The sequence below is a fragment of the Patagioenas fasciata genome, chromosome 1 (assembly GCF_037038585.1).
Source record: "Patagioenas fasciata isolate bPatFas1 chromosome 1, bPatFas1.hap1, whole genome shotgun sequence".
Lineage (NCBI taxonomy): Eukaryota > Metazoa > Chordata > Aves > Columbiformes > Columbidae > Patagioenas > Patagioenas fasciata.
The window spans coordinates 147350152-147375420 of NC_092520.1; the positions used below are offsets into that span (position 1 = coordinate 147350152).

General features: G+C 46.6%; 1 protein-coding gene across 6 annotated transcripts in view; it reads left to right on the forward strand.

The window, feature by feature from the left end:
* The first annotated feature begins 275 nt into the window (after window positions 1-275).
* The window catches only part of CCND2 (cyclin D2), a 39389-nt gene continuing 14395 nt past the window's right edge, over window positions 276-25269 (forward strand). Inside the window, exons 1-6 of one of the 6 annotated variants that reach the window (XM_071817071.1) lie at window positions 276-293; window positions 2145-2365; window positions 3901-4116; window positions 6827-6986; window positions 17895-18025; window positions 18254-25266. In XM_071817071.1, coding sequence (XP_071673172.1) covers window positions 2171-2365; window positions 3901-4116; window positions 6827-6986; window positions 17895-18025; window positions 18254-18475 — 924 coding nt within the window. In that variant the 5' untranslated portion in view covers window positions 276-293; window positions 2145-2170 and the 3' untranslated portion in view covers window positions 18476-25266. Of the gene's footprint in view, window positions 294-1155; window positions 1267-1656; window positions 1674-1761; window positions 2366-3900; window positions 4117-6826; window positions 6987-17894; window positions 18026-18253; window positions 25267-25269 lie in introns of those variants that run through there. The other 5 variants (XM_071817060.1, XM_071817066.1, XM_071817076.1 and 2 more) reach the window with 5 other exon arrangements.

Here is a 25269-nt window from a genome sequence, read left to right on the forward strand (position 1 = left end):
TGTCGGGCTACAAAGCCAGACGGGAGCGCTTATGAATTTAAGTTTGGAGAAGGAAAACGTGCGCTGACACAACACGCTCCCTGTTCACAGGAGTAGCCAGGAAGGGGAAATGAATGGTAGAACTTAAAGAGCCTTTCATTGCGGAGCACGCCGCGCCGCAGCGGGTCCCCGCTCACCGCCCTCGACGTACGGCGGGGTGTACCCCCTCCTCGCTGCCTTCTTTCTCCCTCCTAACACGCGAGTCTTGCTGGGCAAAGCTCTGCCCAATTCCGCCTACGGTGGGCTCGGCCCCGGTAAGCTCCCGCCTCGGGGGGGTGGGCGGGCGAGGGGCCACACACAGTGCTCGGCAGCGTCCGGACGCGGCCGCCGCCACTTCGTTTCAGCTGTGGCCGGGACCAGGGGGGCGCGGAACTGATTTTGCGAGGAAATGCTGCTAGTTACGCGTGGAGGGCTCGGGTGTCCCGGCCCGGCTGTCCTGACCCGGCTCCGTGTTACCGGCGACGGGATGGGAGTTCTGCTGGCTCTTTGGTGGCGAAGTAGACATTTGCTCCTACGGGCGGGTTAGGTGCTGGGCCGTTCCAGCCGGGTTTTGCAAGGGACCCCCTGCCGCTGGACTCCGCAGAGATGCCACCCACGGCAAAGCTGGTCCCATCCCTCCCATCCTTTTTGATGCAGAGGGGCGAAGGCTGGCGAGGGACAGGGTGCGTTTGCCCATTTCCGGGCAACGACGGCCGGTCGCCCGCCTTCCTCGATTCCGGCAGGACCCGTGCCGCTCCCGGGACAGGCGGTGCGGTCAGGTGAGGGGGCTGCACCTCGCCCCCTTTCCTCCCGGGCTACTTTCGGTGGCGGACAGCATGCGTCCTTAAAATATAATCTGCCCGGTAACAATCAGCGCGCAGCGGCGAGAGCCCCAGAGCTATTGGCTATGCAAATGGAGGGAGGGGAAGCGGCGCCCCAAACTCCCCACTCACACTTTTAAGGCGGTATTTCTTGCCCTCCCTCTTAGCCCACCTCCACGGCGCCCGGGGCGGTGCGGGGGGGGACGGCCGCTCGGAGGAGCGTGCTCTTCGCATGCCCCGGGGGGCCGCCGCCGTTCCGCGCCCACCCGGGCAGCTCATCCCCTGCCGGCCCCGGGAAGCTCCTTCCCCCTCGGGAGCCTCTGCTCTCCGTAGCAGGCAGCGGCAGAGACTTCGCAAAGTTGACACATTTTGCAGGCGGGGAGCGACTGCGACGGCGGCGAGGTCCGAGTAGGGTGGAAGTCACCCGGTACGGGACATAACTTCTCTCCCTCCCGCCCCCCCGCTCGGTGACCTCTCTCCCTCCTCCCTCCCTCGCTGCGTTTCCTAGAAAGTTATATCAGTGTGGCCATGCCGTGCTAAAACGGTTCCCCTGCTAGTAGCGCGTATGTGTGCCGGAGGAAGTAGCATGGTGATTGTTGTTAGATTTCAGCTCGCGAACGCCGCCGAACCCCCACCCCTCGAGGAGCTTTGGGGTGTTCTTCGGATTTGCTGTTAGGCTGCAGTTAGCAGGGAGCTGTGTGTTCCCTGCAGCTGCAGATTAAGGGGGTACCGGAGGGGGGAGGAGTGAATCAAGGGCTTGAGCGGGGGAACGGGGCGTGCATCTGGCACCCTGCTGAGCCCCAGGACATTTCATCCTTCGCCCCCATCGTCTCGGTAGGTACAGAGGGAGAGCCTGTAGTTTCTTACAATAAGAGGGAGGAAAATAGATTGAGACGGGCACCCGCAGAGGAAAGTGTGGAGCGGATTTAATTTGGTTGCTGGAAGGAAGAAAAAGAGAAGCTGTCATTTGTGTATGTGTCCCTATACGAGGGCCTCCTGGTTCCTTGTTAGCTTACAGAGAGGAAAAAAAAAAAAACGCGTTTGATGTTACGTCTGACCAGCTGCTGTTCTCCATAATAACAAGAGAGAGAGAGAGAACTGCCTGCCCTGGCGAGTTGCGTCACTTTTGCTTCAACTTTAGGCTAGAAATCAAGAGAGGGAGAGACGAGTTTCAAGGGAGGCAGGAGCGAGCTGGAAAGTCCTGCCGTCTTCCTCCCACCCACCTACCCCTCCTCCTCCTTTACCCCTCTCCTTTCCCCACCCCTTTCCCCCCCTCCAAAAAAAAAAAAAAAACTTTTCCATCAGAGAAAGAGGGAGATCTCTTTGGAAACATGGAGCTGCTGTGCTGCGAGGTGGATCCCATGAGGAGAGCTCTGCCTGACCCAAACTTGCTCTACGATGACCGCGTTTTGCACAACTTATTAACCATAGAGGAGAGGTATCTGCCCCAATGCTCCTACTTCAAATGCGTCCAGAAGGACATCCAGCCCTTCATGAGGAGGATGGTGGCCACTTGGATGCTGGAGGTCTGTATCCCGGTGCTTTTCCCCGGCCCCTCGGAGCGGTGCCGGCCGGGGCAGGGGGGCAGCAGGGTGGCCGGTGCGCACTCCTCGCCGCGGGCAGCACCTCCGCCACGCCTCGTCCCCCTCTCGCCTTGCAGCCTCTTGCCCCTACGGTCGCGGTGGGGGTTCTTCTTGTGTCGTCTCCCCCCTTCACTACCTCCTGAGCTCACCCGGTGTGCTGCGGTGGGGGAAGGGGCGCGGGGAGCATCGACAGACCCCGGTGGAAATTGCCCCTTCAGGGGGGCTGCCGCAAAGCGGGGGTGCTGGAGGCGAGGAAATGGGGTGGGGGGCGGAAGGGAAGTTGGAAAAGTCAATTTCAATTAAAAAGCAAAGAAAAGCCGCCTCCGGCTGCGGCCGGCCGGGAGCGCTTGAGATGGAGGCTTTTCTGGGAAAAGGGAGCTGCGCCCGGGGCCGGGCGAGGGACGGAGGGTGCCCGGTGCCCCCCGCGTTTTGCCCAGCGAGGATTTTGTGCCCACGTATGCAGTGGTGAGGACGTGCCTTTTTTTCGCCATGTTGCGTTGCATGCAACTGGGCTCGGAGGCGCCGAGCCCGTCTTTACCCCTCCTTTCTAAGAAGGGGTTCGGAAGTGCACCCCGTCGCTGCACCCCAGTCCCCCCGGCCTGGCAGGGGGCTGCTGGGGCAGTCCGAGCGGTCGGCGAATCCCCCCTTCGCCCCGATACTTCAGGCGGAGCGGCAGCGGGCCCAGATCCCTGCAGATTCGCTTGCCTTGCCCCGGCCCCACCACCCATCATTTGCCCCTTCGGATCTCCTTTGGGGGAGATCTTTCCCGGACCAAAACCCCTGGGTTGGAAAGAACAGGCTCCCCGCTTGGTTTTCATGTGCGATTTGTGCTTTTTCTCCCAGGCTCCGATTTTTTGTAAATTTTTGAAACATTTTTTTCGCTGTCTCCTGCTAAAAGGAGCCGGGCTGCTCGGGCTCTCCCCACCCCACCTCGCCGTCGCTGTGTCTCCCGTCCTTCCCCTCCCACGCCGGATCGGGGGCACAGGACTGGGGGACACCCCTCGGGGGAATTTTTGCAATTGTCGGAAACGATAGGGGACCGTCCCAGGATGCCACCGGCACCAAAACCGGGACCCCCGGGGAAGTTTTAATATTTTTATCGATTTTTTGAAAATATGACGAAATCAAAAAAAAAAAAAAAAAGAAAAATTGGGTCGCAAAAAAAAAAAAAGTCGGAGGCTGCTAGCTTGCTGCTGGATGGGGCTCTTCGGCTCTCCCACACAGTGTCTTGAATTCATTTCTTACTGAATGAACTAAAGGAATGTGAAAGCCGATTGACAGCCTTCCCAGCCTCTCCAGAGATCTCCCCCTCCCCCAAAATTTAGCTCCCCGGGAAACAAAAATAGCAGGAGCCATAGCAGGGAGGCAGTGGTCTATTTGGTGGGATCACTCATTTATTTATTTTTTCCTTCTTATGTTTTTCTCTCTTCATCCCCCTCCCAACCCATCTTCGCTTCCCCACACTCCTCACTTTGCAGGTCTGTGAAGAGCAGAAGTGTGAAGAAGAAGTTTTCCCTCTGGCCATGAATTACTTGGACAGATTCTTAGCTGTGGTGCCCACTCGAAAGTGCCATCTGCAGCTGCTGGGCGCAGTGTGCATGTTCCTGGCCTCGAAGCTGAAAGAGACAATCCCCCTCACAGCCGAGAAGCTGTGCATATACACGGACAATTCCATCAAACCCCAAGAGCTGCTGGTAAGCAGCCCCCTTCCACCTTCTCTCCAACAGCTCTTGCACTGGTGGTCTTCACCTTCCCTCTCCCTTTATTGCACGGCAAGCCGTCACTTTTGCCACTGCCCTCCCTTAAAAAAATCACGCTTTTGACGGGTTTTTACACACGCTGTGAATTGCAAAAAAAAAAAAAAAAAGCTAAAGGTTCAAGAAAGGGGTCGACCCAAAACCGCGGGCGTGTGGTGCTGGGGCGGCAGTGACAGGCGGGACTTCCCTGACGGCTCTGGCTCCTCCGCAGCCACCCGGCCATGTGGCGCTGAGACCCGCTCCCAGCTTCATCCACGGGCACAGTGTTGCCGGCGGGGACCGTGTCCCCCGGCCTCCACACATATACACACACACGCTCTGTCCCCCCGTGGGTACGGGTGTCCCCGCACGGGGACCTCGCGGGGCCGGCGGGGAGGTGCCGGGCGCACGTGCGCGGGGCGGGCGGCGCGGGGTGGCGGCGCCACCTGGCGGCAGACACGCGGCAGCGGCGGCGGGCGGGACTTGAGTCCTGGAGCGACTGCCAGGCGGCCCCGCACTCCCGGCCGCGGCGGGACCGGGGGGGACCCGCTCCGGGGGGATCCGCTCCAGGGGTTCGCCGGCTGCGGAGCCCTCTCCTCGCCCAGCCTGTTCAGCTGCTGTAGGTGCCCGACGGTGTCACCGGGGTGGATTCCTGTCCTTGCTATAGGCCAGGAGGACTTTTGCCATCGTGTGGGATCTAGGCAGGCTCCGATGCCAGAGGGTAAATGGCTGGTGTTATAACTTGGGAAGCTGTAGGCTTGCCAGTGTGGCTTCTGCGAAGGTAGTTCCCCCGTAGGTTATCACTGAGGCAGGTGACAAGATGAACATTCAGCTTGGGTTAAGCATCGCTGTGAGTAAAAAGTCACGTCTGGTACTTTTCATGCTGGTACTTCTGCTGTGTGCAATTCAGACATGGTGCAAGCAGAAACAAAAGGAATCTAAAAATATTTAATGGAATAATTAATATTTGCAGAGCACTCCATGGTATAGAGCATAGGCAAGTATTTAAGCCTCTTGGTGAGACGTATATCCAGTCAGATAGCTTTGTTCTCACGGATCCTGGTGAATGCACGTAGCCAGCGGAATCCCAGGAGAATTTCTCCTATGAATCACTGGGTGAAGGCAGTGGGAATTCCCCCCAGGGAGGGGCTGGGACTTCATGCTTCTGCAGAGTAAAGAGCTTTGCACTGCAAACCCTGCCATGACTGTCAGACATGAGGTGTCCTGTTGATAGTCCAGAGTGTTGCGGCAAGTGCTGTGGCCCCTTCACAAGGAAGATGTAGAACAGTGTGCCTGCCTTTTTGTGCCATGTGGATTTAAGCACGTTTTAAGTACTTCCCTGTAGTTAGTCTTCTAGAGTAAGTGCCCTTATATACCAAAACATACCATATTAGTAATGTTGCGAAGGTCGGTTTTTAGTTAATGTAATTGCCATTATGTTCAAACATTCTACAGGTTTTCTTGAGAAATTAAAAAAATCTAGTTTCTGGGGCCAGTTGCATACGTGAACATGAATTTTCAAGCTATGGAGTGCTCTGTCATAATCCAGCAGGAATGTCTGTAGGAAAGTAACTTGCTGTTAAAGCAGGCATCTATTCAGAGAAATGACTGCAGAAATGGCATTGTGGGGTCCATGTTTATGGTTTCTCAGCAACACTGGTTGACGTCTCCTCGGCTGCAAAACTAAGGGACTTTTTTTTTTGACTTGCCAGTTCTACAAGCTTAGCTGGGGCTCCCCTCCATGCTGGGCTCCATCAGGCTCACACATCATCAGGACTTAAGAATCAGTGCACAGAATTTAGTTCATAACTAATGGTTGATGCATGAGACAAAAATGAGTCCAAGGCCTGAGCTTTGTTCACTCTGCAGGGCACTGTAAGGTATTCAAAACTTATTTTCAATGTTGAAGCATGCAGGGCTAGCCCTGCTTGAACCCTGTGGCCAGTTCTGTTGATTAGGTACCATTTCTACATGTAATCCTATTGCAGGGAATGGCCAGGAGTTACATATGTGCCCAAGCTTTCTTTTGATTTCCCTGGAAGTCTTGGGCGTGCAAAGAATGTGGGAATGGATCCTACATGATTTATTGGCAGATAATTTACACAGGCTACTGCTCAGCTGTGTTACATGCATTTCCTTTCCACAAAGCCTGTCTTGAAGTAGTTCAGGCACCATCAGATTTATCTGCAGGAGCTTTTGAGTACAGTTTTGGGAGAGAATGCCATTAAGCTAACTTCCCCAGTGTTGAAAAAAAGAATGTACATCTATGTTATTTTTGTGCATGGTTTTTCCTAGGACTTTAAATGGCTATAAAGTAAGGACTATAGCCATTTAAAAGAAGTTACTAGGAAAGGACCACAGTGACCTTGGCAATATCTAATTGCAGGCTAAACTTTCTGGGTGGGCATTCAGCACTGGATACAAAAAAAGTAAAATCTTGGCAGGAGCTGCCAGGTCTCATTATATTCAGTAGAGCTTGACATTTCCAGTGTTTTTTACAAAAAAAGTCAACAACTTCAAAGCAGTAGGGACATATGGAAAAAAATGTTTGGGCAAAACCAATTCAGCAGTGATATAATTACAATCAGAGAAATAAGTGAGGCGGTTTGTTTTCCAGGTTTGCTTATGGCTTTTCTTTTCCCTTCCCCATCCCTTTACCCCCCTGCAGGAATGGGAGCTGGTGGTGCTGGGGAAGTTGAAGTGGAACCTTGCAGCCGTCACCCCGCACGATTTCACTGAACACATCCTAAGGAAGCTGCCTCTGCCTAAAGACAAGTTGCTTTTGATCCGGAAGCATGCGCAAACGTTCATTGCTGTTTGTGCCACAGGTAGGCCAAGGTGCTCTGGGTGCTTCTGCTGCTGGCCCTGCAGTTGGAAGGGCAGATGAGTCGCTGGTGGTACGAGGGCTTCTCACCCCCTCCATCCTTAAGTGACATGGGAAGAGCCACTCAAGCCAGTGGAACTGCTTGCAAAAGGCTTCATGAATCAAGCTTTGAAATGGCATATAAACGGGACCCATACAATTGGGAGCTGTAGCGCAGTTGCCGTCCTGCTCCTACTAACGTGTGGTGCTTTTGTGGTAAAGTCAATAAGACTGGATTAGACCATATGATTTTCTGCTTTGCCTGTTCACTTAATTTTTTTAAAGGGCCACAGGTCATTTGTAAGGACAGATATGGGACAACCAAAACACTAGAAGCTGTTATGGTGAATTAGCCCAAAATGCTTTGGGCTAATGCATTAAATTAATGGGCTTGTAAATTTTTCATTAACTGGATGCTGTGCAGATAAAGGCAAAAATTGTATTTTAATGTATATTTGATGCTACCTCATTACAGAAGCATAGGGAATGACAACTTTTAAAGTTTGTTTGTTTGTTTAATTTGGGTTATTTCTCTAACTTCACTCCCAAGAACACAGTGAAACTGGTCTGTTTCGTATGGAACCATTACACTCCCCTTTTGTTGTATGGTTGTCTGAATACAGTTTCTGAATATTTAGATGACAATCATTCCTTCTGTGGAAGAGAGACTTTTAATTTATACCTGTCAACAAAACACAATTCTTTGTTTGCTTTTTTTTTTTCTTTTCCTTCCATTGACTTTTAGAAAATAAGTGTACTCTTAATTTCATCCAAAGGATTAACAGACCACTTCTTAGAAGCTAGACCTATAGACCTGGAACAGATAAACAGCATGTAGTGTTTTCCAGGGTTATTATTAAGTAGTATATGGCTTGGTGTTTGCATTCACTACAGTTTGACATACCTAGTCCTTTGTCATAGAAAGAGTTTTGCCTGTGTGTTTGCAGAGGGAAAAGGAAGATGGTGTGCAGCTGTTGGTATGAATGTCTGCTGATATGTCTGCTTCTTGATATTTGGGATGCAGTGACTGCTTTTACAATGCAGACGAGTTTTTGCTACCTCAGTCAGTCTGTGTTAGAGCATCTTACATTGGCTGAGTTAGGGTAGTTGAGTTTTTGGCTACCAAGTTGCTCAAAGTCTGCAGGATCACTCTTGGTAATTCATCAGTCATTTCTGGACTGATTAGATTTTTACTCTAGGATTAACCTATTATATCAGCTTTGCCTTCTCGCCTTACCTAGGATTCTTTCACACCGCTCTTTTTCTTCTAATGAAGGTGGTCTTTCTTGTGGACATTCCCTCACAACACCATCAGCCATCAACCTCTGACGTACCTGGATGTTGTCTTCCAAACCAGACCAATCTTCTCTCTCTGTTTTTGCTTTAACCTCCTACAATAGTGTTTTGTTTTATTTTTATCTCTTCCAAGAAGACGTTTTCTTGAGAGACATAGATTTAGTTATGATTTAACTTTTCAAATTCTGGTCTGTAATCCTTTGCCCTTGCAGTTTTCCTTATAACCAGATCATCACAGCACTGTGGGCCATGAAAGAACTTCCGAAGTCTGGGGCTTCTTTCCACCTTTACTCCATTATTTTTTTCACAGTTAGCTCCATGATTTACTAGTCCATTTACCAAGACCCAAAATAGCATCCCCTTTCCAACCCTTAAACCAGTCATGCACTTCTTTCATGTGTTTCCCACGTGTGATCTGCTTCTCATGTTGTAAGTCTCCAATGCAGGAACTGAAGTGCTTTGTGAGAGTTTAAAGAGGCAACAAGTCAGTTTCTTTTCTTGCATGTGAAAGACATAATTTGCTGCATACAGAGCTTCCCAGAAGACAGGGCACAATAGTGGTGGCTGTAGATTTTCTTTTCTTCTCATCTAATTTTCCACAGACCACTTAGTTGGCATTTAGTTTTGAGGAGGACCCACAAACCTCTGTAGTTTTGAAAGCAGAGATCTTACCAAGTCCTCACTCCCAGTTTTCTACCTCATTTCCAGTTTACTAGCAAGGTACTGCCCCACTGTAGAAATGTCGTGTTATTGCTACTGTATTTCCCTTTCACTGCCATTCTTCTCAAAAGTTGTTCTTGCCCTCCTTGATGAAGAAAAGCCCCTTCTCATCAAACTTCCTTCCAGATCCAGTTGTCATTTCCTTTTCTTGTCCTATTTGTTGCAGAGCTTTCGTTGGCCACTGTGTTTCTTCTTTCCCTTTCTCCCTCAAAGCTTCTGCTCTCCACTGGCTTGGGTTAAGCCTGCTGTTTCATTTCCCCATTTGCCCTCTTTAAGCAGGATGACCTCCTTTGACATGTGTCTGCCTCTTCCCTTGCTCCCTCCATGCAGTTTTTTAGCCTGGTTTTGTCTCTTTACTGTCGCGAGACCTGACCTTCCTGGCTGGCTAACAGCTTTGGTTTGGAGCACAGCACTGAGTATCTTTTTATTTCCTGATTAATCTCAGTGCAGCTTTCTCATCTCTCAAGTATTTTTTTCTTCTTCTGTAGTGCATCGTGCAAAATCTGGCATATTTTTAGCTTTTCTCCTCTAACCTGAGTTCTTCATTACGAACTGCTCCATTTTGATTTTGCAGCAACAGCGGTGTACCAGAAATTCCTGAGTGTTCCCTGCCTTCACAGAGACAGCTGGGATCTTGGTCCTGCAATATTTTGCATCACCTAAGGGAGATGGGGAAGCGGCCATTTACAGTTCTGGATGTTGTGCTGGATGTATACATTGAATCATTTTGATACACATCTCTATTCTCCTTTCCAGTTGAATGTTATGCAAAAGGAGGTGATATTCAGTTCTTTTGTATATTCCTCTTAGTCATGTTCTAGATTGTTGTCATTCTCTCTATTTCTGTCTTTATTTTGAGCCCAGTTTCTGAAACAAGCTGCATGGATCTAAATCCACAGCCTCTCCCCAGTCCTTGCAGTGATTAAGGATTTGCATGAGCATGGCTGAAACTGGAGTGTATCCCTCGTTGCTCTTGGTCCCATCTGAACGTATGGCTGCTGAGCAAGACAGAAGCTGAATAAGAAGTTTTCTCTTTCCCCTGCCCTGCATCCGCAATACTTTCAGGAGCCTCCTTCTTCACTGGAAATGGCTGAAAGTGGTGTTCACCCACAGCCTGTTCTGGCTGTGCTTCCAGCACCATGACCGTGCAAACAGGGTGCATCATTAAGCAAAAACATGATCTGTTGGCTGCGAATTGTCCACGCGCAGGCCAGCTTTCTTCAAGCTGCCTTGCTTGCTGTGCAGGAAGCGCGTATAGATTTACAAGCACTGGCATAGCCTAGTCTGTCATGATGTCATTTGTTATCTCATCCCACTGATGGCTCCTCATCCAAGCTAAAATCTCCTTCAGGAGTCTTCTGCATTTTAAAGGCGCTAAGAGGCTGCATCTGAACCCTCCTTAAAATAAAGCTTGGCAAAATTTATGCTTATTAATTTTTCAGCATGGGAGGATCCTGTATATCTGTGAGCCCAATGGAGATCATCCTTCTTCTGCCCTCTGGGATCGTTGCTTTGTACCCTTTGTTCCTCCCCTGTCTCCTCACACGGTGTTCGCTAGTTTGGGAATGTTTTCTCTGAGGTTCTCTGCTTGTATGTGCCATGCTCCAAGCCAAGGAATCGCTCCTAGAGGAGTGGGAAAGGGCACTGGTTACAGAGCTGCATGCAGACCAGAAGAGGACCATTCTTTATTTCCTTGACTTCAGTGTGTCCTTCATTTCTTCCAGGCTGTTCAGAGTCACAGATGGACAGCTGCTTCCTTGCCTTACGTTCTCTTGTTGGAGCCTGTACGTGCCACTGTTTTGGCGCAGGATACCCCTTTTTATCTCAGTGCCTATAAGGGAGTGGGTTTTGAGGGAGGACAGGCTGCGCAAGTCAGGGTTTCCAGAAGAGGAGCTGTACATCTCCAAATGCAAACTGTAATGGAGAGGCTCATCTCAGTGAGAAGGTTTTCAGTGTTTTATTTAGGTGGCATGCAAAACTTGGAAGCAAAAAGCTTTGCAGATTTGCAGAAACAGAAGGCAACTTGTGTGGATTCCTAGACTCAGCCCTTTGCATGGTCTCTCCTGTGCTTCAGCCGCGTCCTATGGCAGGTGAGATGTTCCCATGATGGATACAATGCAGCATCTCATAGACTGGTGGCTTTCTAAGCCTATGTCGGCAAAGAGGCTAAGAAAGTGGAGGAAAATTTCAGCTTTAAGTCAGTTTTGTAGTGCATGCCAAACCTCTGCCCACTGTTGCTGGGACATTAATCATCTGCATTTGAAAGCTGAGAAGGCTTTTTTAAAACTCCTGGGCCAAATGCTGGGTCCTTACTCAGACAGAAGTTCTGCGGAAGTCAATGGGAGTGTTGTCTGAGCTAAGACTGCAAGATGAGGCCCAAAACCCTACTAGTGATCTGGAGGGTAACCACATGGAATGCTTTGTATCACTAAGAGGCATATTTGGTCCTCAGGACTCCTGTTGGGCAAGTCTACTATGCATCCTTCCCCTGTCTGCCAATATAAGAGTACCTAGGGTCTGTCCCTGCAGAGGATAAAAATATGATACAAGTTTTATTCAGGACATATTCTTTGCAGAGGGAAAGAAGTCCACAGAGGCTTTGTTGTGTGAATTAATTTCTTGGAAATAAAATACATGTTGCAAAGTGGCAGTGATTGCACAGATGCATCTTGCATGATGGAAGAAAGAATAATCCATATCGATCTGTTGTCATACAAAAGAAGGCTCTTGCTTGTTCCTGGGAGAGGCAGCTCATATCAGCATATTGAGCTTTCCAGAGAGATTAAGCCACAAGAACCATGGAAGCTCCATCAAAAAGTAGCAGGACCAGGGGAGTGTGTCTTGTGAGCATACTCACTCTTTAAGTTGTAGGACCTGTCAGATCTGGGAAGATGAGGTGGAAGGAAATGGAGGAAGAGAGACTCCACGGATACAAGCTGATGTAATTCCTGTGCTGCCGGATAAGTTGCCCTCCTTCCTACCAGCTGCATATCCGACCTTTCGATGGCTCATGTGCAAACAGAATCTTGATCCTTGGTTCAGCTTCCTTACTGAAGGTGTAGAATAAATGTAACTAAAAGTCAGTGCAAACAGTTGTTCAGGAATAGAGTTTCTGATCAGCTAGTAAGCAGGTTTTACTAAGTACTCATATACTTTACATAGACTGTTTAACATGTTTCCCTCTCTCTACCTCACTTGGATGGCTGTGATGTAGCATTAGTATTTAGGATACTTTAGACCCATTTGTGTAAAGGCCAAATACTTTTTGCCTTACTGTAGCCTAGTAATAAGGCATATGGTCTCCTGCCTACTCAAAGAATAGAAGCAGGTTTGCATCCTATTTTACTTGACAATTTTTTGTTTGGTTGTACTTGGCACTGCCATGCGCTGTTTTTAAGGGCTGAAGAGTTGTCTGGTTTTGCCTTCAAAAGCAGAGATAGTTAACATGGGGAAAAATTGCTGTATGTTGTAGAAGTAACAAGAGCAAGAGAAAAAAAATGGCCAATGCTGTGAAACCCAACTGCATTTGAAAAAAAGGTAGCACACTGGTGCTGGAATTGCATTTAGATCACAACAGGCAAGAATTAAATTCACTGCTTATATCTTTCCCTTTGACCTTTCTTCTAAACTTACCTGGTACAATATAGATGCATGCTTGTCCTCATAGGAGAGTCATTGGCTGGGTGAAGTTTGAGGCTGGGTGAAACTCAATTATTATCTATATAATTTTATAACCCATATAGATGATTGTCATGATTCTGTTCTCCTCATGGAGGTAACGTTCTTTTTTTTTCCCCCTATGTGAAAGCATTGTCTTCCTCAAGACAGGGTTTTCTAATTCTCCATTTGCAACTCCGAAAATAAACCTCTATCAAATTGTAGAGATGAAAACTGGCTGCTTAAAAAAAACCAAACAAAACAAAACAAAAAACCAAAACAAAACAACAAACCGACCACAAATAAACAACCTGTGGCGAAAGTCGTAACAAGGGTCATTGTAAGAAGGTAGAGTTCCCACCTGGCTTTGGCACACTGAGAACATTCAGCCTAGATATTTGTCAATGCTCTTTTCCTTCCGGCAGTTTTCATTTGTTGGCTGCAAGTTAGGGCTTCCCCTTGCAGGACCTCTCTGGGTTCCTGTCTCCAGTTCCCTGACTGTCAAACCTTACATTTTCCTGGCTCGGAGGTCGTGAAGTCCACTGGATCAGGAGAGAGCCAGCAAAACAGCTTGGCCATGATGCGCAGGGTCCTAAAACCTGGCCACTGCTTACGTGTGCCACACCGGCAGAAGAACATCCTTGGTACGTGCATACGTGCGTGCCCTGGCTGTGTTGGCTCCAGTCTGAAAGCAGAGTGCAGATTCATGGTACCCTGAATTTGTTCGATGGCTCCAGCTGCCTGATCCAGAGGTGGCTGTGTTTCAGAGGGCACCGTTTCTTATATTGGCTTCTTGTATTTCCAGCAGTGAAGTCAGTTGAGTTGCGCAAGGTTGGCCCCTTGTTTTTATTAAGGTCCTTTAGGAAAAAAGGGATACCTATATGGGAATGGGATGGTTTCTGCTGTTTATTGCCTGGGATTAGAAGGTAAAACAAGTCCTGCTTTCTAATAACCCAATTCTTCCTTGACGTGCTGATGTGCTCAGATTTTTGTAGACTACACGTTGTTGCACTACTCCTCTGACTTCTAATGAGACTGTTTTGTACTTTGCCACAGAATTACATAAATCACAACCAAGTTAGAGACAGAGCCGTGTCTTCCGCACAGGCTTTGGGTGCTTGTTAGCCAAGGCTGTGCACAGTCCGTAGCCTTGCTTCAGGTGTCAAGTAAGAAGTGCTTTTTACAAGATTCCCTCTGTAATTCAGGGTTCAGTATCTCCAATAAAGATTTAAAGTAAGAGCATCTGTTTCAGCTGTGTTTAGGTCCTCTCTCTCCCCCTTTGATTTCTTTTTTTTTTTTAAATCTCAGGGCAAACTTTGACTTAATTCTGGGAGAAGTTTTACCTGGGTGAAACCTGAGTGAGGCTGGTGGGACTTGGCTAGTTGTCATGGGGGAAGTGGGAATAGAGGTTTATGGTTGAAAATAATATGTAAAAAGCTTGTTTTGAATTTCTTGATGGAATGTAAAGGACTCAGGGGGGGTTATGCATCCCCTCGGATACGGTACTTAATATTTATGCTTTCATTGCACCTTGACAAACATTTCACGTAGTTATTGCTTTGCTTGAATATGGAAATATGTTAATTACGGCCTTTATTCCGCTGCCTGCTCTTTTCCTCAGCCTTTTCTATTCAACCCTCTAGGTGGCCCAGCACAATGTGGCTTCTTTTCTTTCAATGAGCTCTTTCCACACTAACAGGGTCCAGGGTGATGTGGAGAACCATGTGCACAAAATTGGTGCACCACCCCCTATCCCTTTGTGGGCATGTCAGGTTAAATTCATATCAGCAGGAGGGTCACTGCCATGATTTTCAATAGCGCGAGACTTCAGACAATGGTGCCACACTCTCCAGTTGGAGACACTTGCCTCACCAGTTGCAGTAGTTAATTAATATGCTAAAAATAGAAGCCAGTGATACAAATCGCTGCCTGTTGTACAACAAAGACTGGGCATGTGTAGCTTTGATAGCCAAGTTTATGGTGCTTGTTATGGAGGGAAGTTAGTTTAGAGCTAGAGGCAATCTAAGACTTTCTGGATGCTGAGCTTTAGTCACTCCGGGCCTCTGGCCATTCGCTCGCTGTCTCATTTGCATTATGAATGACATTAAGGGAACTAACAAGGTTATTGGGCATAGAAATGTTCTCATGTGACCCCACGTGGAAGCAGACCTACAGCAGTGCTAGTTGGCAGGGGCACTGTGGCTCTTTATTCAGCTTCCTAGGAAGACGGTTTCCGGGAGAAGATGTAAAATCAACCAGGAGAAAACCGGCATTTGGATAACGTGAAGGTCTTGATGCAAGCCCCTGGGAGGCAAGGAAGTTCAGAGAGCAGGCTGGAGTTGTGTCCTTCACTCAGCCCGCTGTCCTGGCCAGTGCTGAGCGTTGGGTGCAAGACACGAGAGATCCCTGTTGCTTGGGTCTCCCCACCAGCTGCTCAGGGCTGGGTGAAGCTGCTCCATGAGGCCTCAGTGACCACACATGAGGGTGTGGGTCCGTCCAGGCCTCCGAGTGGGTCTGTTTCTCCCTGCTGCTGACTCAAATGGTGGGTGGGACGGGGTGGGTTTTCGTTCTCACCCACTGCATCATAGTTTCCATAGGGACTCTCCAAATGCCGGCAGAGTTTGAGAGGTTGCACTTCATCTTTTTACTACATCTTCCCTGAAACTTGAGACAAGGAGCAGTAAATTATGGAAAGTCTGTTGCCACCTGTAGTTCCCATGGATAGCTAGGAGGCGGTTTGGTAAGTCCAAAGGTTGGGAGTTACTTCCCAACTTAGGGCCACGTTGGCCCATGTGTAGCCTCATCTATGCCAATGCGAGCACACAGGATTCACAAACCCAAGCAAATGCAGTGTGTGCAAGAGGAGAAACAGACCCGTGGAGATGTAGTCTGCTTCAATTTATCAATTCTCTAAATAAATCAGTGGGATTGCTCATGAATCACTATGTAGATGAGAGGAGATTTTGGGGATGCCAGGTCTCTTCCATAAATGTTTGAACATTCTTAAATTTTATAGACACTTGTTATTTCCTCCATGAACTAGGAGGAGACTCAGGACAGCCATGCAGGCACATAAACATTTATGATCTTCATAAAAACCTCTCATAATTTAAGTCCTTTAACTATTCCTGGTTTTCTTATTGGGCTTTTAAAACTTCTTGCCCATTGGGCTTTGTAAACTGGTGGCCCATCTATCACACTTCCTCCGTGGAGCCACTACCTACCGGACCAACCTACAGGAACAAGTTACTGCAACATCTGACCCAGTGCTGAGTCCTGGGGACCCCTGTCAGCAGCAATAAGCAAGAAGAGAGGCAAAACAGCATAAACCAACAGCTGTTTTGAGGGCTTAAAATCCCACTGTATTTGTGACCTGCTCTTGAGGGTCCATTCTGGGGAGTGCGTGTGCCCCGTGTCAGGCAGTCTTGTCTGTTTTCCCTGGTCATCCATTTACAGGCAGGATGGGGCTGTCCCTTGCGTGTGCATGTCTAAATGCACATGAAATAAATGTGAAAGGAATTCCTGTTACCTCACCATGTGCCGAGATCAGCATCCTCAGGGCTGCATCCCATACTGATAAGTAGGAGTCAAGGTTTTGTTGTTGATTCACTCATTAATGGGGGCAATAGAACTTAATTTCCAAAAACATTAGCTTTCTTATGTGCAGTGAGTTCTCAGTAGTGCATAATTATTATTTTTATAATAATTATATATGTATATATATATATATATATTTCATAATAATAGTTCATTGCTACTGCCAGTGGGAATTTGCTCCTTCAGAAGTGTTTGTCAGAGGGTAATGTCTGCTGAGCTCTCCCAGTAGGGAAAACAGTGGACTTCAGCAGCATGCAGTGGTGAGCTTGCAGGTAGTCGTCTCCTCGTGGCTTTGTGGGTAAGATAAACCCACGTGAGGGTTTATCTCCCCACTTCTTACATCCCTCCTCCATGCCGTCTGGATGAACGTTATGACCTGAGTCCCATTCTTACCTGACTGCTTCATTCCTCATGGGTCCCAGGGACACATTCCAGCTTGGAGGAGAACATACCATCTCCACAGAGATTTGCAGTATCTGCCAGCTGAGAGTCTGGGAGGCCCGAGAACAACTCTCCACATGTCTAAAACTTGAGCAGTCGCACAGACATCAGCAGGGTTACAGAATTTGTGGAGCTGAAAAGAGAAGGCCAGGGATCTGCCCTTAACAGAAGGGCAGTTTGCTGTAACATTCCATTTCTGTAAATAGACCAAAGACATTGCTTGTAATTTATTTTGTATTACTTATTTGGGTTTCCTCTTCTTTCTCCTCCATTCCCCCCCAGCTGAAAATTCACAGAGAAAGGATTATTAATGAATTATTGTTGAACCAAAGAACTTACAAACCAGGTTTTGTTTTTGGAAGGTATCAGTAATCCAGAAGATCGCCTAGAAATCGTATTTAGTAAAACATGTCAATAAGCCAGAGTCTACGGCAGTATCATAAAACATTAAATTGTTTTATGAAGGTCACAAGAACATTTATTTTCATTTCTCTCCTGATCCACGCAGATGTGTGAGAGGAAGTTTTGAAATGTATTTTCAACTTGTTTGTTAAGAAATAGCAGTAATGACAAACGTGATCTTTGTTTTTTCTTTGGTTACGTAGCTATGGGCTGTAAGTGTTCTCACTTACTAATTGCAAAGGTGGTAAAGATGAATCGTTAATTAAAAGCTCTTTCCTGGACAGGTCTTTAAAAGCTCAAGTTAATTAAGTCTTTAAAAATTGATGTGACTAAAAATCTCAGTTTGGTCCTTTGTGATACCTTATTCCAGTTAGTTTTACGGTTATACAGAGAGCTCTAATGTGACCAAGACCCAAATTTCTGACATAAATTACAGAAAGCCTCCTTCTTCTCTTTCTTTTTCTTTAAAACTAAGGAAAGACTATTAAATATTGTCCAGGTTTACTTTATGCATCAGTGAGAAGAAAAGACTGAACCACATTTCCATTTTAATTTGCAGATCTGTTACCCCTCCTTTGACTGCTTGTGATGAGCAGTATGACTAATGAGCTCCACCAGACCAAAAAGAGTGGCACTTTTCCCTTTTTTCTACTTCCCCGTTTTTTATTCTTGGGTGTGGTTTTTTTTATGTTGCTTGCCTCTGATGTTTTGCAGCTTTTCTTGTCTGGGCTTGGACTAATTCCCAGATCTGTTCTTGCAGATTTTAACTTTGCCCTGTACCCACCATCAATGATAGCAACTGGAAGTGTGGGAGCAGCCATCTGTGGCCTTCAGCTCGATGATGGGGACAGCCTCACAGACCTCCTGGCCAAGATCACAAACACAGATGTGGTGAGTGTCCCACATTCCTCTTCTCCTTTCACTTCTGTGGGTGCGGTAGAGAACAGGGCCATCAAACCCAGTCTGATCCTGAAAGCCCAAAGGAGCGAAGGAGTGGGGACTTCCTGCAGAAAGTGGGTTGCAGGCGTGGAGCCTGCACCTTGCCTGTGGTGCTTTGGATGTCCAAAGCTCCTTGGCTTCCCCTGCAGGATCGATTTTCATTCACGCTTTGTTCAGCAGCTTGGTGTGGAGAGCCTGCTCTGCCCACTGTGGGTGATGGTCAGACTTGCTGTAGGGGGAAGCTGCCTTGGCTACCGCCCTGGACGATGGGGTGAGCAGGTAAACAGCATCCCTGGGGGCATGAGGCAAACCAGTATGTGCGTCAGTCCTGTGTTTGCAACCTTGAAACTGCTCCTCGTCCTTATTGAGCTACCATCTAAACACCTTTCACTTGTGAAGTGAATAATGAGGAAGAGAATAATGAGCTAATCCTCTGGCACTGGCAGGATGCAAAGCAGGTGCAGCCCAGGATGTCTGGGTTTTTGTCTGTAACTTTGTTAAACCTGCCCCAAGAAGGGCATTTCTTTCCTTGTCAGAAAGTCCTGTTTTCTGTAGGAGAGGTGAATCTGATCAATCGTTCAATGTGGTTGTGCTCAAGCTCACTCAGAAGTGAGTTTGCTGGTCTGAGGTCAGCTTCTGATGGGGACATCAGAAAAACCCAAACCCGACAGCTGTACTTAGCAGTCTCAGCAGAAACCTGGGAGGACTGAAAGGAGTGCTCAAGGTGCCTTCCCAAGGAGTGGTGCATCTCGTGCTGCATCCTCATGTCGGTGGGACACTGTGGGGAGAGCTTATGCTTCTGCAAATCCAAACTACTCGGTCTATGAATAAATAGGAGTTTCATCTCATGTGAAGCTGACATGTTCAGCTACGTTGAAATTCACTCGAAAGAAAATGAGTAAGACTTTCTGAAATGCAGGCCACTAATAAGATTATGCTTTTTTTTTTACCATAAAAATATCAGTTTCCAATTTGTCGTCCTTAACATGTGCTAGCTACAAGTCCTTTGATTGCTTTTACTGTGCAGGGTAAATACACTGTGCATTAGGTTTGTGATAACATTGTCAAGAGAAAGTTTTTTGCCAACAAATGTTCTACATTTTGGTTAAAAAGGAGTAGTCACCTTTAAAAAAAAAGGGAAGAATTTCACTTTTTTTTTTTTTTCCTTTCATCGAAATGGATCCTAATTTTCAAGTGCTGTTCTGGGGCTTCTTGTTTCTTTTGATTGGAACTGGGTTTTGCAGAGAAAAAGGAACATTTCCAATTCTGAATGCTTATAATGTGAATCAAGTAGCTGCAGAAAATTAACAGACATTTACTTCAGGTTAAATGAAAATTTTACACAGGTAGTTGCTCTGTTGTGTCTGTTTATAAATGTGGAGAAACAGAGTGGTGATACGTTACAGTAAGCAGCAGGAGCATGTAAGGAGGAGAATCCTATATAACAATTCAGACTGCATTGCCTGGTGCAAGTATTGCACAAAGCTTATTTGTATAGTTGTCACGTTTAAACTGCATAAATTCGTTAAGTTTACTTCGTTTATGTGGATAATAAGAATTATCTGTTATTGGTACTGATATTGGAAGTTATTGCCTGAATGGAATTTTCTCCTTGGATGTTTGTGTGACTGGATGTAACATGATGAGTTAGATGCTGCATCCAGCAAATGTCTGGGAGGAGTCTTACAAGCAGGTAGATGTGAGAGGGACATGAGAAACTAGGTGGAGGAAGATGAAGATTTAGGGAGAGGCTAGCATCTTGTTAGCAAAGATGCTGTCTTCAGCCAAGGTTGTGAATATCTACAGAATAAGGAAAATGTTGCTAGCCACTGAGAGCTTCTTGTATAACTCCATGTCTTAACTCCATGGAGTGTCTGAAAGGTTGGTGCCCCACCACTGTAATTTTCCTTGTTATACGATGATGCCAGATTAACTTGTTCCTGCTGGGCTACTGCTTATTTTTGTGCTTGTTTTTGCTCATCTATGCTCACACAACTGTCCATATCCTTGTATTTCAAACCCATCCTGGAACTGATCCAGCTTAAAGAAGGGAGGAAGGACCACTTGTTCCTGTTGTTGTTTTGGAGCTGGTCAGACAAAGGGGAGCTTGCTTGGTTTCTAAGCTGGATCAGTTCACTGATAAGTTGCCAAGAGCAGCCTCACAAACAGTGGGGAGAACTGTGCACCATGGCACAGGGCAGTCCCGCAAGCCGAGATGGAGATGAGAGGAGTATCTGGAACCATCATTGCCTGTAAGCTTCTTGTGCCACAACTATAGATGATATACAGCCCAATGAACCACCTTGGTAGTCAACAGGACAAGGGTAACAATGGGAGTGAGAGAATGACAGCGTGGGGTGAGGAATGGGAACACAAATAGCCCATATGGTGGCAGAGGAGGGACAGGGAGGCTTGCAGAGTGCAGAAGAAGAGAGTAATTGGAAAGCTTAGGGGGAGCCTTCACAAGGTCAGCACCTACTTCTGCTGCTGTGATGCAGAACAGAGCACATCACTGCCGGCAGAAATTGCTGGGTAATCCTTTGGAAATCTTTTTGGAGGCAGAGGCAGGAAATGCTCAGATACCACCAAAACCCAGACCTAGAATAGATACCCTGAGCAGAGCTCATAGTTTTGTTCCTATTCCAGCTGATTCCAGTCTTGCCATCATCAGACCATGTTCCCCATATTGGTGAGCTTCAGATAAACTTCTGATATTGTTTCCATAGTATTTTAACACTTGTTGGAAGGAATATGCCAAAGTAACCCTTGCTGGTGTGTTTGTATTTGATGTCTTTGGTGGATTTTGATCAACCATTGAGTAGCTGTGAGTAGCTGGGTTTCATCTTTCTTGAGATGCCAGAGTTAGTTGTTCAGGGTTGTTCTTCATCTTTTCTAAGAGTTTCCCTGTACAGTCACAAGGATCTTTTCCCTCTTTGCTCTTTTCCAGCATGGGCAGGCCTGCATGGTGCTGATGATACTCAGCCCTTAGGTGCAGGCAAGCAGGCTTGACACATGGGCCAGGTCCACAAGGGCTACCTCATTGGGACCTTGCAAGATATTTAGGTGTACCTTGATTCCTTGATCACAGGGAAGAGCATTTCCCTTCCTTACCCATATTTTTTGCCAGCAAAAGCATTTTGAGCATCGCTTCCTGACGCAACCCTTTCTGCAGTATCCTGTTCCTTAGTCACCTTTCCCTTGAGTTATTGCAATTGTGCTGCATGGGGTCATGTTCAGAAGGTCCTGCAAGGATAGATGCAGCTACTGGCTTGCACACCCACTCCCACGAGTGTTCCTGCTGCACGTCTCTCTGTGTTTCTTTCTGATTGCTGGTGAGTGCCTTGCTGCTTCACATGTGGAGCCCTGCTTGAATCGGGATCCCAGCTGACTCTTCCTCTGCTCGGTCTGGGTGCTCGGGATATTTGGGAAGGCTTGTAGGGACAGAAGTCACAGTAGGGTGTTTCTGATGGAATTTTCTTTCTCCTTGGTATGGTAGAGCCCATGTTAATTATTTTCCAAGCATGTTGTGAGCATAATACTCAGAACTACTTTATCATGGGAATACATGGCTTTTTTGCTGTCTTTGGAGTTTTCCTGTATTTTCTCTATTTGTTATTTATTGATACACATTTAAAGCTTATGTTATTTATCATATAGGAGGGACTTGAAGTTTTCTTGAGCATCCCAGTGCTTCTTAATGTGAGGCCCTTTTTCAGCATCTTGCAGGCTGGACAAACTTTCTTGTGCTGAATTTTTCTATCATTGTTTTAGTCTGAAAGGAAATACCTGTCAAAACAGCTTACTAGTTCTTAAGTGGCTAGAAATAAAAAGATTATGTTTCTTTGCATTGAAAATGTCTTCATGACTTTTCTTTGAAATTAGCAGATTTTATGGTTTTGTTTGTTTGGTTTTTGGTGGTTTTCTGGTCAGAAATGTGGTTTTGCCATCCTGGTGAAAATCTTCCTGAATTTGGCTGAGCATATACAACTTTGAAAAAAAGAAAAGTAAATACTCTTCCCAAATAAGAAAGAGCTGTGAACATTTTAGTGATTACATCCTCTCCCAAGAGAAGAAGGGTCTCAGACCACAGCAGCACAGACGGCAGAGGGAGATTTTCACTCGGCCCCCAAATCAGGGCACACTTGGGACAAAAGGAGCTTCTGAATAATTTAATCGCTAAAAAATTTAAGTCTTTGCAGAAGTTAGAGGTGCTGTCATTTTGTCAATATGTTTCTGTTGTTATGGCAGAGGTGGCCTTAACTCAAAGTCTGTCTCCTGCAAGCTTTGAAGTTGCAGCCCAACTAAAGGTGGACAGAATTTTTAACTTGGGGCAAAATAGTGTATTTTTCATTAGCCAGCTATTTGGAAATGGGAGAAATATTTTGGTAGATACTTTCCTGTAACTTGTGTGTTGGAATCAGGGCCCAGGATTGCAAAGTTTCATCCCACTTATTAAAGCTTGAGGGAGAAATAAGCAACTGAAAACAGGGTCACAGGGAGGTATTGGGCAGTCTCAGCAATAGGTAGTAATACCATCCTCATCTGTCAAATGTATTGTTGGAAAAAATGTACTGGCTAGATTTTGTAAGAGTTAGCCTAAGGCTGTGTTAATGAAGAGTAAAGACTATTGTAATATATTATATGCTGGGACTTAATTGAAGTTGAATGAACAGCTTCAGTTCTCTCACTTCCTAATTTCTGATGCCCAAGAGCTGTTCCTGCAGCAACACAATTAATTCATCCACACAGTGTGAATGACTTCGTTTTCAAAGAGGAGGTTAGGGAAGAGGAAGAAATGAGAGCTCCTAGGCTTCAGGAGCAGCACGTGGTAGAAAAGCAAAGGAACTCACAGAAATTACAGTTCTGCAGAGGGAAAACTTTTTGCTCCCTGCCCCCTCTACACTGTGCCTCCTGGTAGCCCACAGGAAACAGCAGAGAGCTGGGGAAGAGTCCTTCCCAACCAGAGGGTCCATGGGGCTTCTGCATCTTTTTCTTTTGGTGTGTGTGATTGTTAGCATGGAAGCAGATGATGGGACTTTCTCATTGGCTTTCCAAAAAATGTCAAGCGTGAAAAATTTCAGCTTCAAAGTTGCAAGCGTATGAAAATAGAGAATGATAATGAAATCCTGATGCAACTTAACTGCAATGAGCTTTTCTGAACTTTAATAACTGCTTTATAATAATAATTTGAGGGTGCTATCTGTTTGTAAGGAAATAGCATAAACCAAAAACTGAAATCAGTGGAGTTATTTTAGATTTACACTGGTGTAACTGAGACTGGAGTTTGGCAGTTAGTACTATGATGTTTTTTATTAGATGTTTCATTAAGAATTAGACCAAAAATACATTATTAATAAACAGCATTTAATTTAGGACCCAGCTGTTGAGTAAGCAGACAACCAACACACAAGCATTTCTTTCAAAAACACATTGGTGTCAGCTATTCTTGTATGAATCCAAAGCAGCGCTCCAGACTTCAGACAAGATAATACGCGGCATCCTGCCAGTGTCGTTCTAGGGATAACGGTTATTTCTGATAAATAGCTGCCCTGGGCCATTTGGTGAAGGTTAAATCACAGTCTGAAGAGGCAGTAACAATGAGGCCATGCAAACCTCAGTTTCATTACGCCTTCCATCTACGAGAATAAACACTAGGTAGCTACTCTTGGAGAAACCGAGAAGGTCAGCAGCCTTATGGGTAGTGAAAGTAGCTTTGTGTGGTGTATCTAAATTGCCTTTTTTGATCATTATTGTTCCAAAGAATAGCTAAGAACCAGTCCCACACAGCTTCGCACAGCTCTGTAGGATGGGGATTGCATATTCTGAGCTGTTTTGCTGCCAGAGAGTGGGAACGTTTCCTTTGCTGTTTCAGGGAGAGGAGAGCCTGGTGGGCAAAGAGTTAACAGACCTGCTCACAGGAAACGCCTGAGCTCCCTGTGCATCTCTTAGTGGGTCATTGCAGTGGAAAAATAAACAACTGGGGAAGTCAGGAATTTCCACAGCATCCCAGACCAGCACTCCAGTGCATGCAGTATCCTGTCCCCGGTGGAGCCAGATGCTTCAGAGGAGGATACAAGCATCCCCGCCGTGCACAATTACAGGATATGAGGAAGGATAGCTGAATGGGTAGGGCACATCTTACGACCTTGCAATCAATGCTCTGCTTTGCCACAGACTTCTCTTGGGCAGATCTATATCCTCACCTCCTGGAAGAGCAGCTGGCAGTCCGGCATGCTAACCATGGGTCTGGAACCAGTTTCTCTGGCCCTGCCTGGGAGCATTCTCGTAAATCATGTGCAGGGCATGCATGCCCTGGTCTGGTTGCTGCTGGCATCTCCCTTGAGTCTGTCCTGAGTCCTCCTCATGGAGGAGAAGTACATTAAGGTTTCTGAGGAGCTCACGAAACTCCTACAGTGGTAGGTAGATGAGGCCTCTACTTGTTAAGAAGCATCTTCGGGCAGAATTCTGTAGGCTAAAGTCACTGAGAATTAGGCACACAACTAAGTTTTAAAGATAAACCTACTCTGAGCAGCAAGTTACATTGGTTGACCTTGAGAGGTCCCTTCCAACCTCTTTCTATGAGGTTGAGCGCACTGAAACATAGAAGTGATTATCTCATATTAAAAACATGTTCAGGCTTACATCATTTACAAATACTGGCATGGTTAGATGCCAAATTAAGCTGGTTAGTAGCTGTTTGTGTAATGAACTCTGCAGTACCATAGCTGCCAGAAGGGCAGGCCAGGTTCACTCTGTGTGATAGTGAGGGTTGTATGTGCACATAAGGAGCATCTTCTTCCTAGAGCCCAGCTCTCAAGGTTGCATCTGGACAATAAAAGGAGTTGTCATCCCCGGCATCAACTGCAGGGGGAAGGTTTTCAGGCAGAGCCAACATGTGGACTTGTACATGGGCTCACGTCCTTTTTAAAAGACTGTTCTCAGATGGGAACTGGTGTGTATTGAGTGGTTTTGAAAATCCAAAGCCTATTTGAAGGTCTGAAGTAGGAAGAAGAATGGAACCAATCTTTTCTTAAAGTCCTGTCAAACAGCTGGCCTTGAGCCCTTTAAAATGTGGAGTCGGGCTGTTCTGAACACTGGATGGCATTTAAAATGGCATTTAAAATATCTCCACTTAAATGTGCTATGTATGTCTGTGCTGGGTTGTTTGTTTTGTTTTGTTTTGTTTTTTTTTTCCC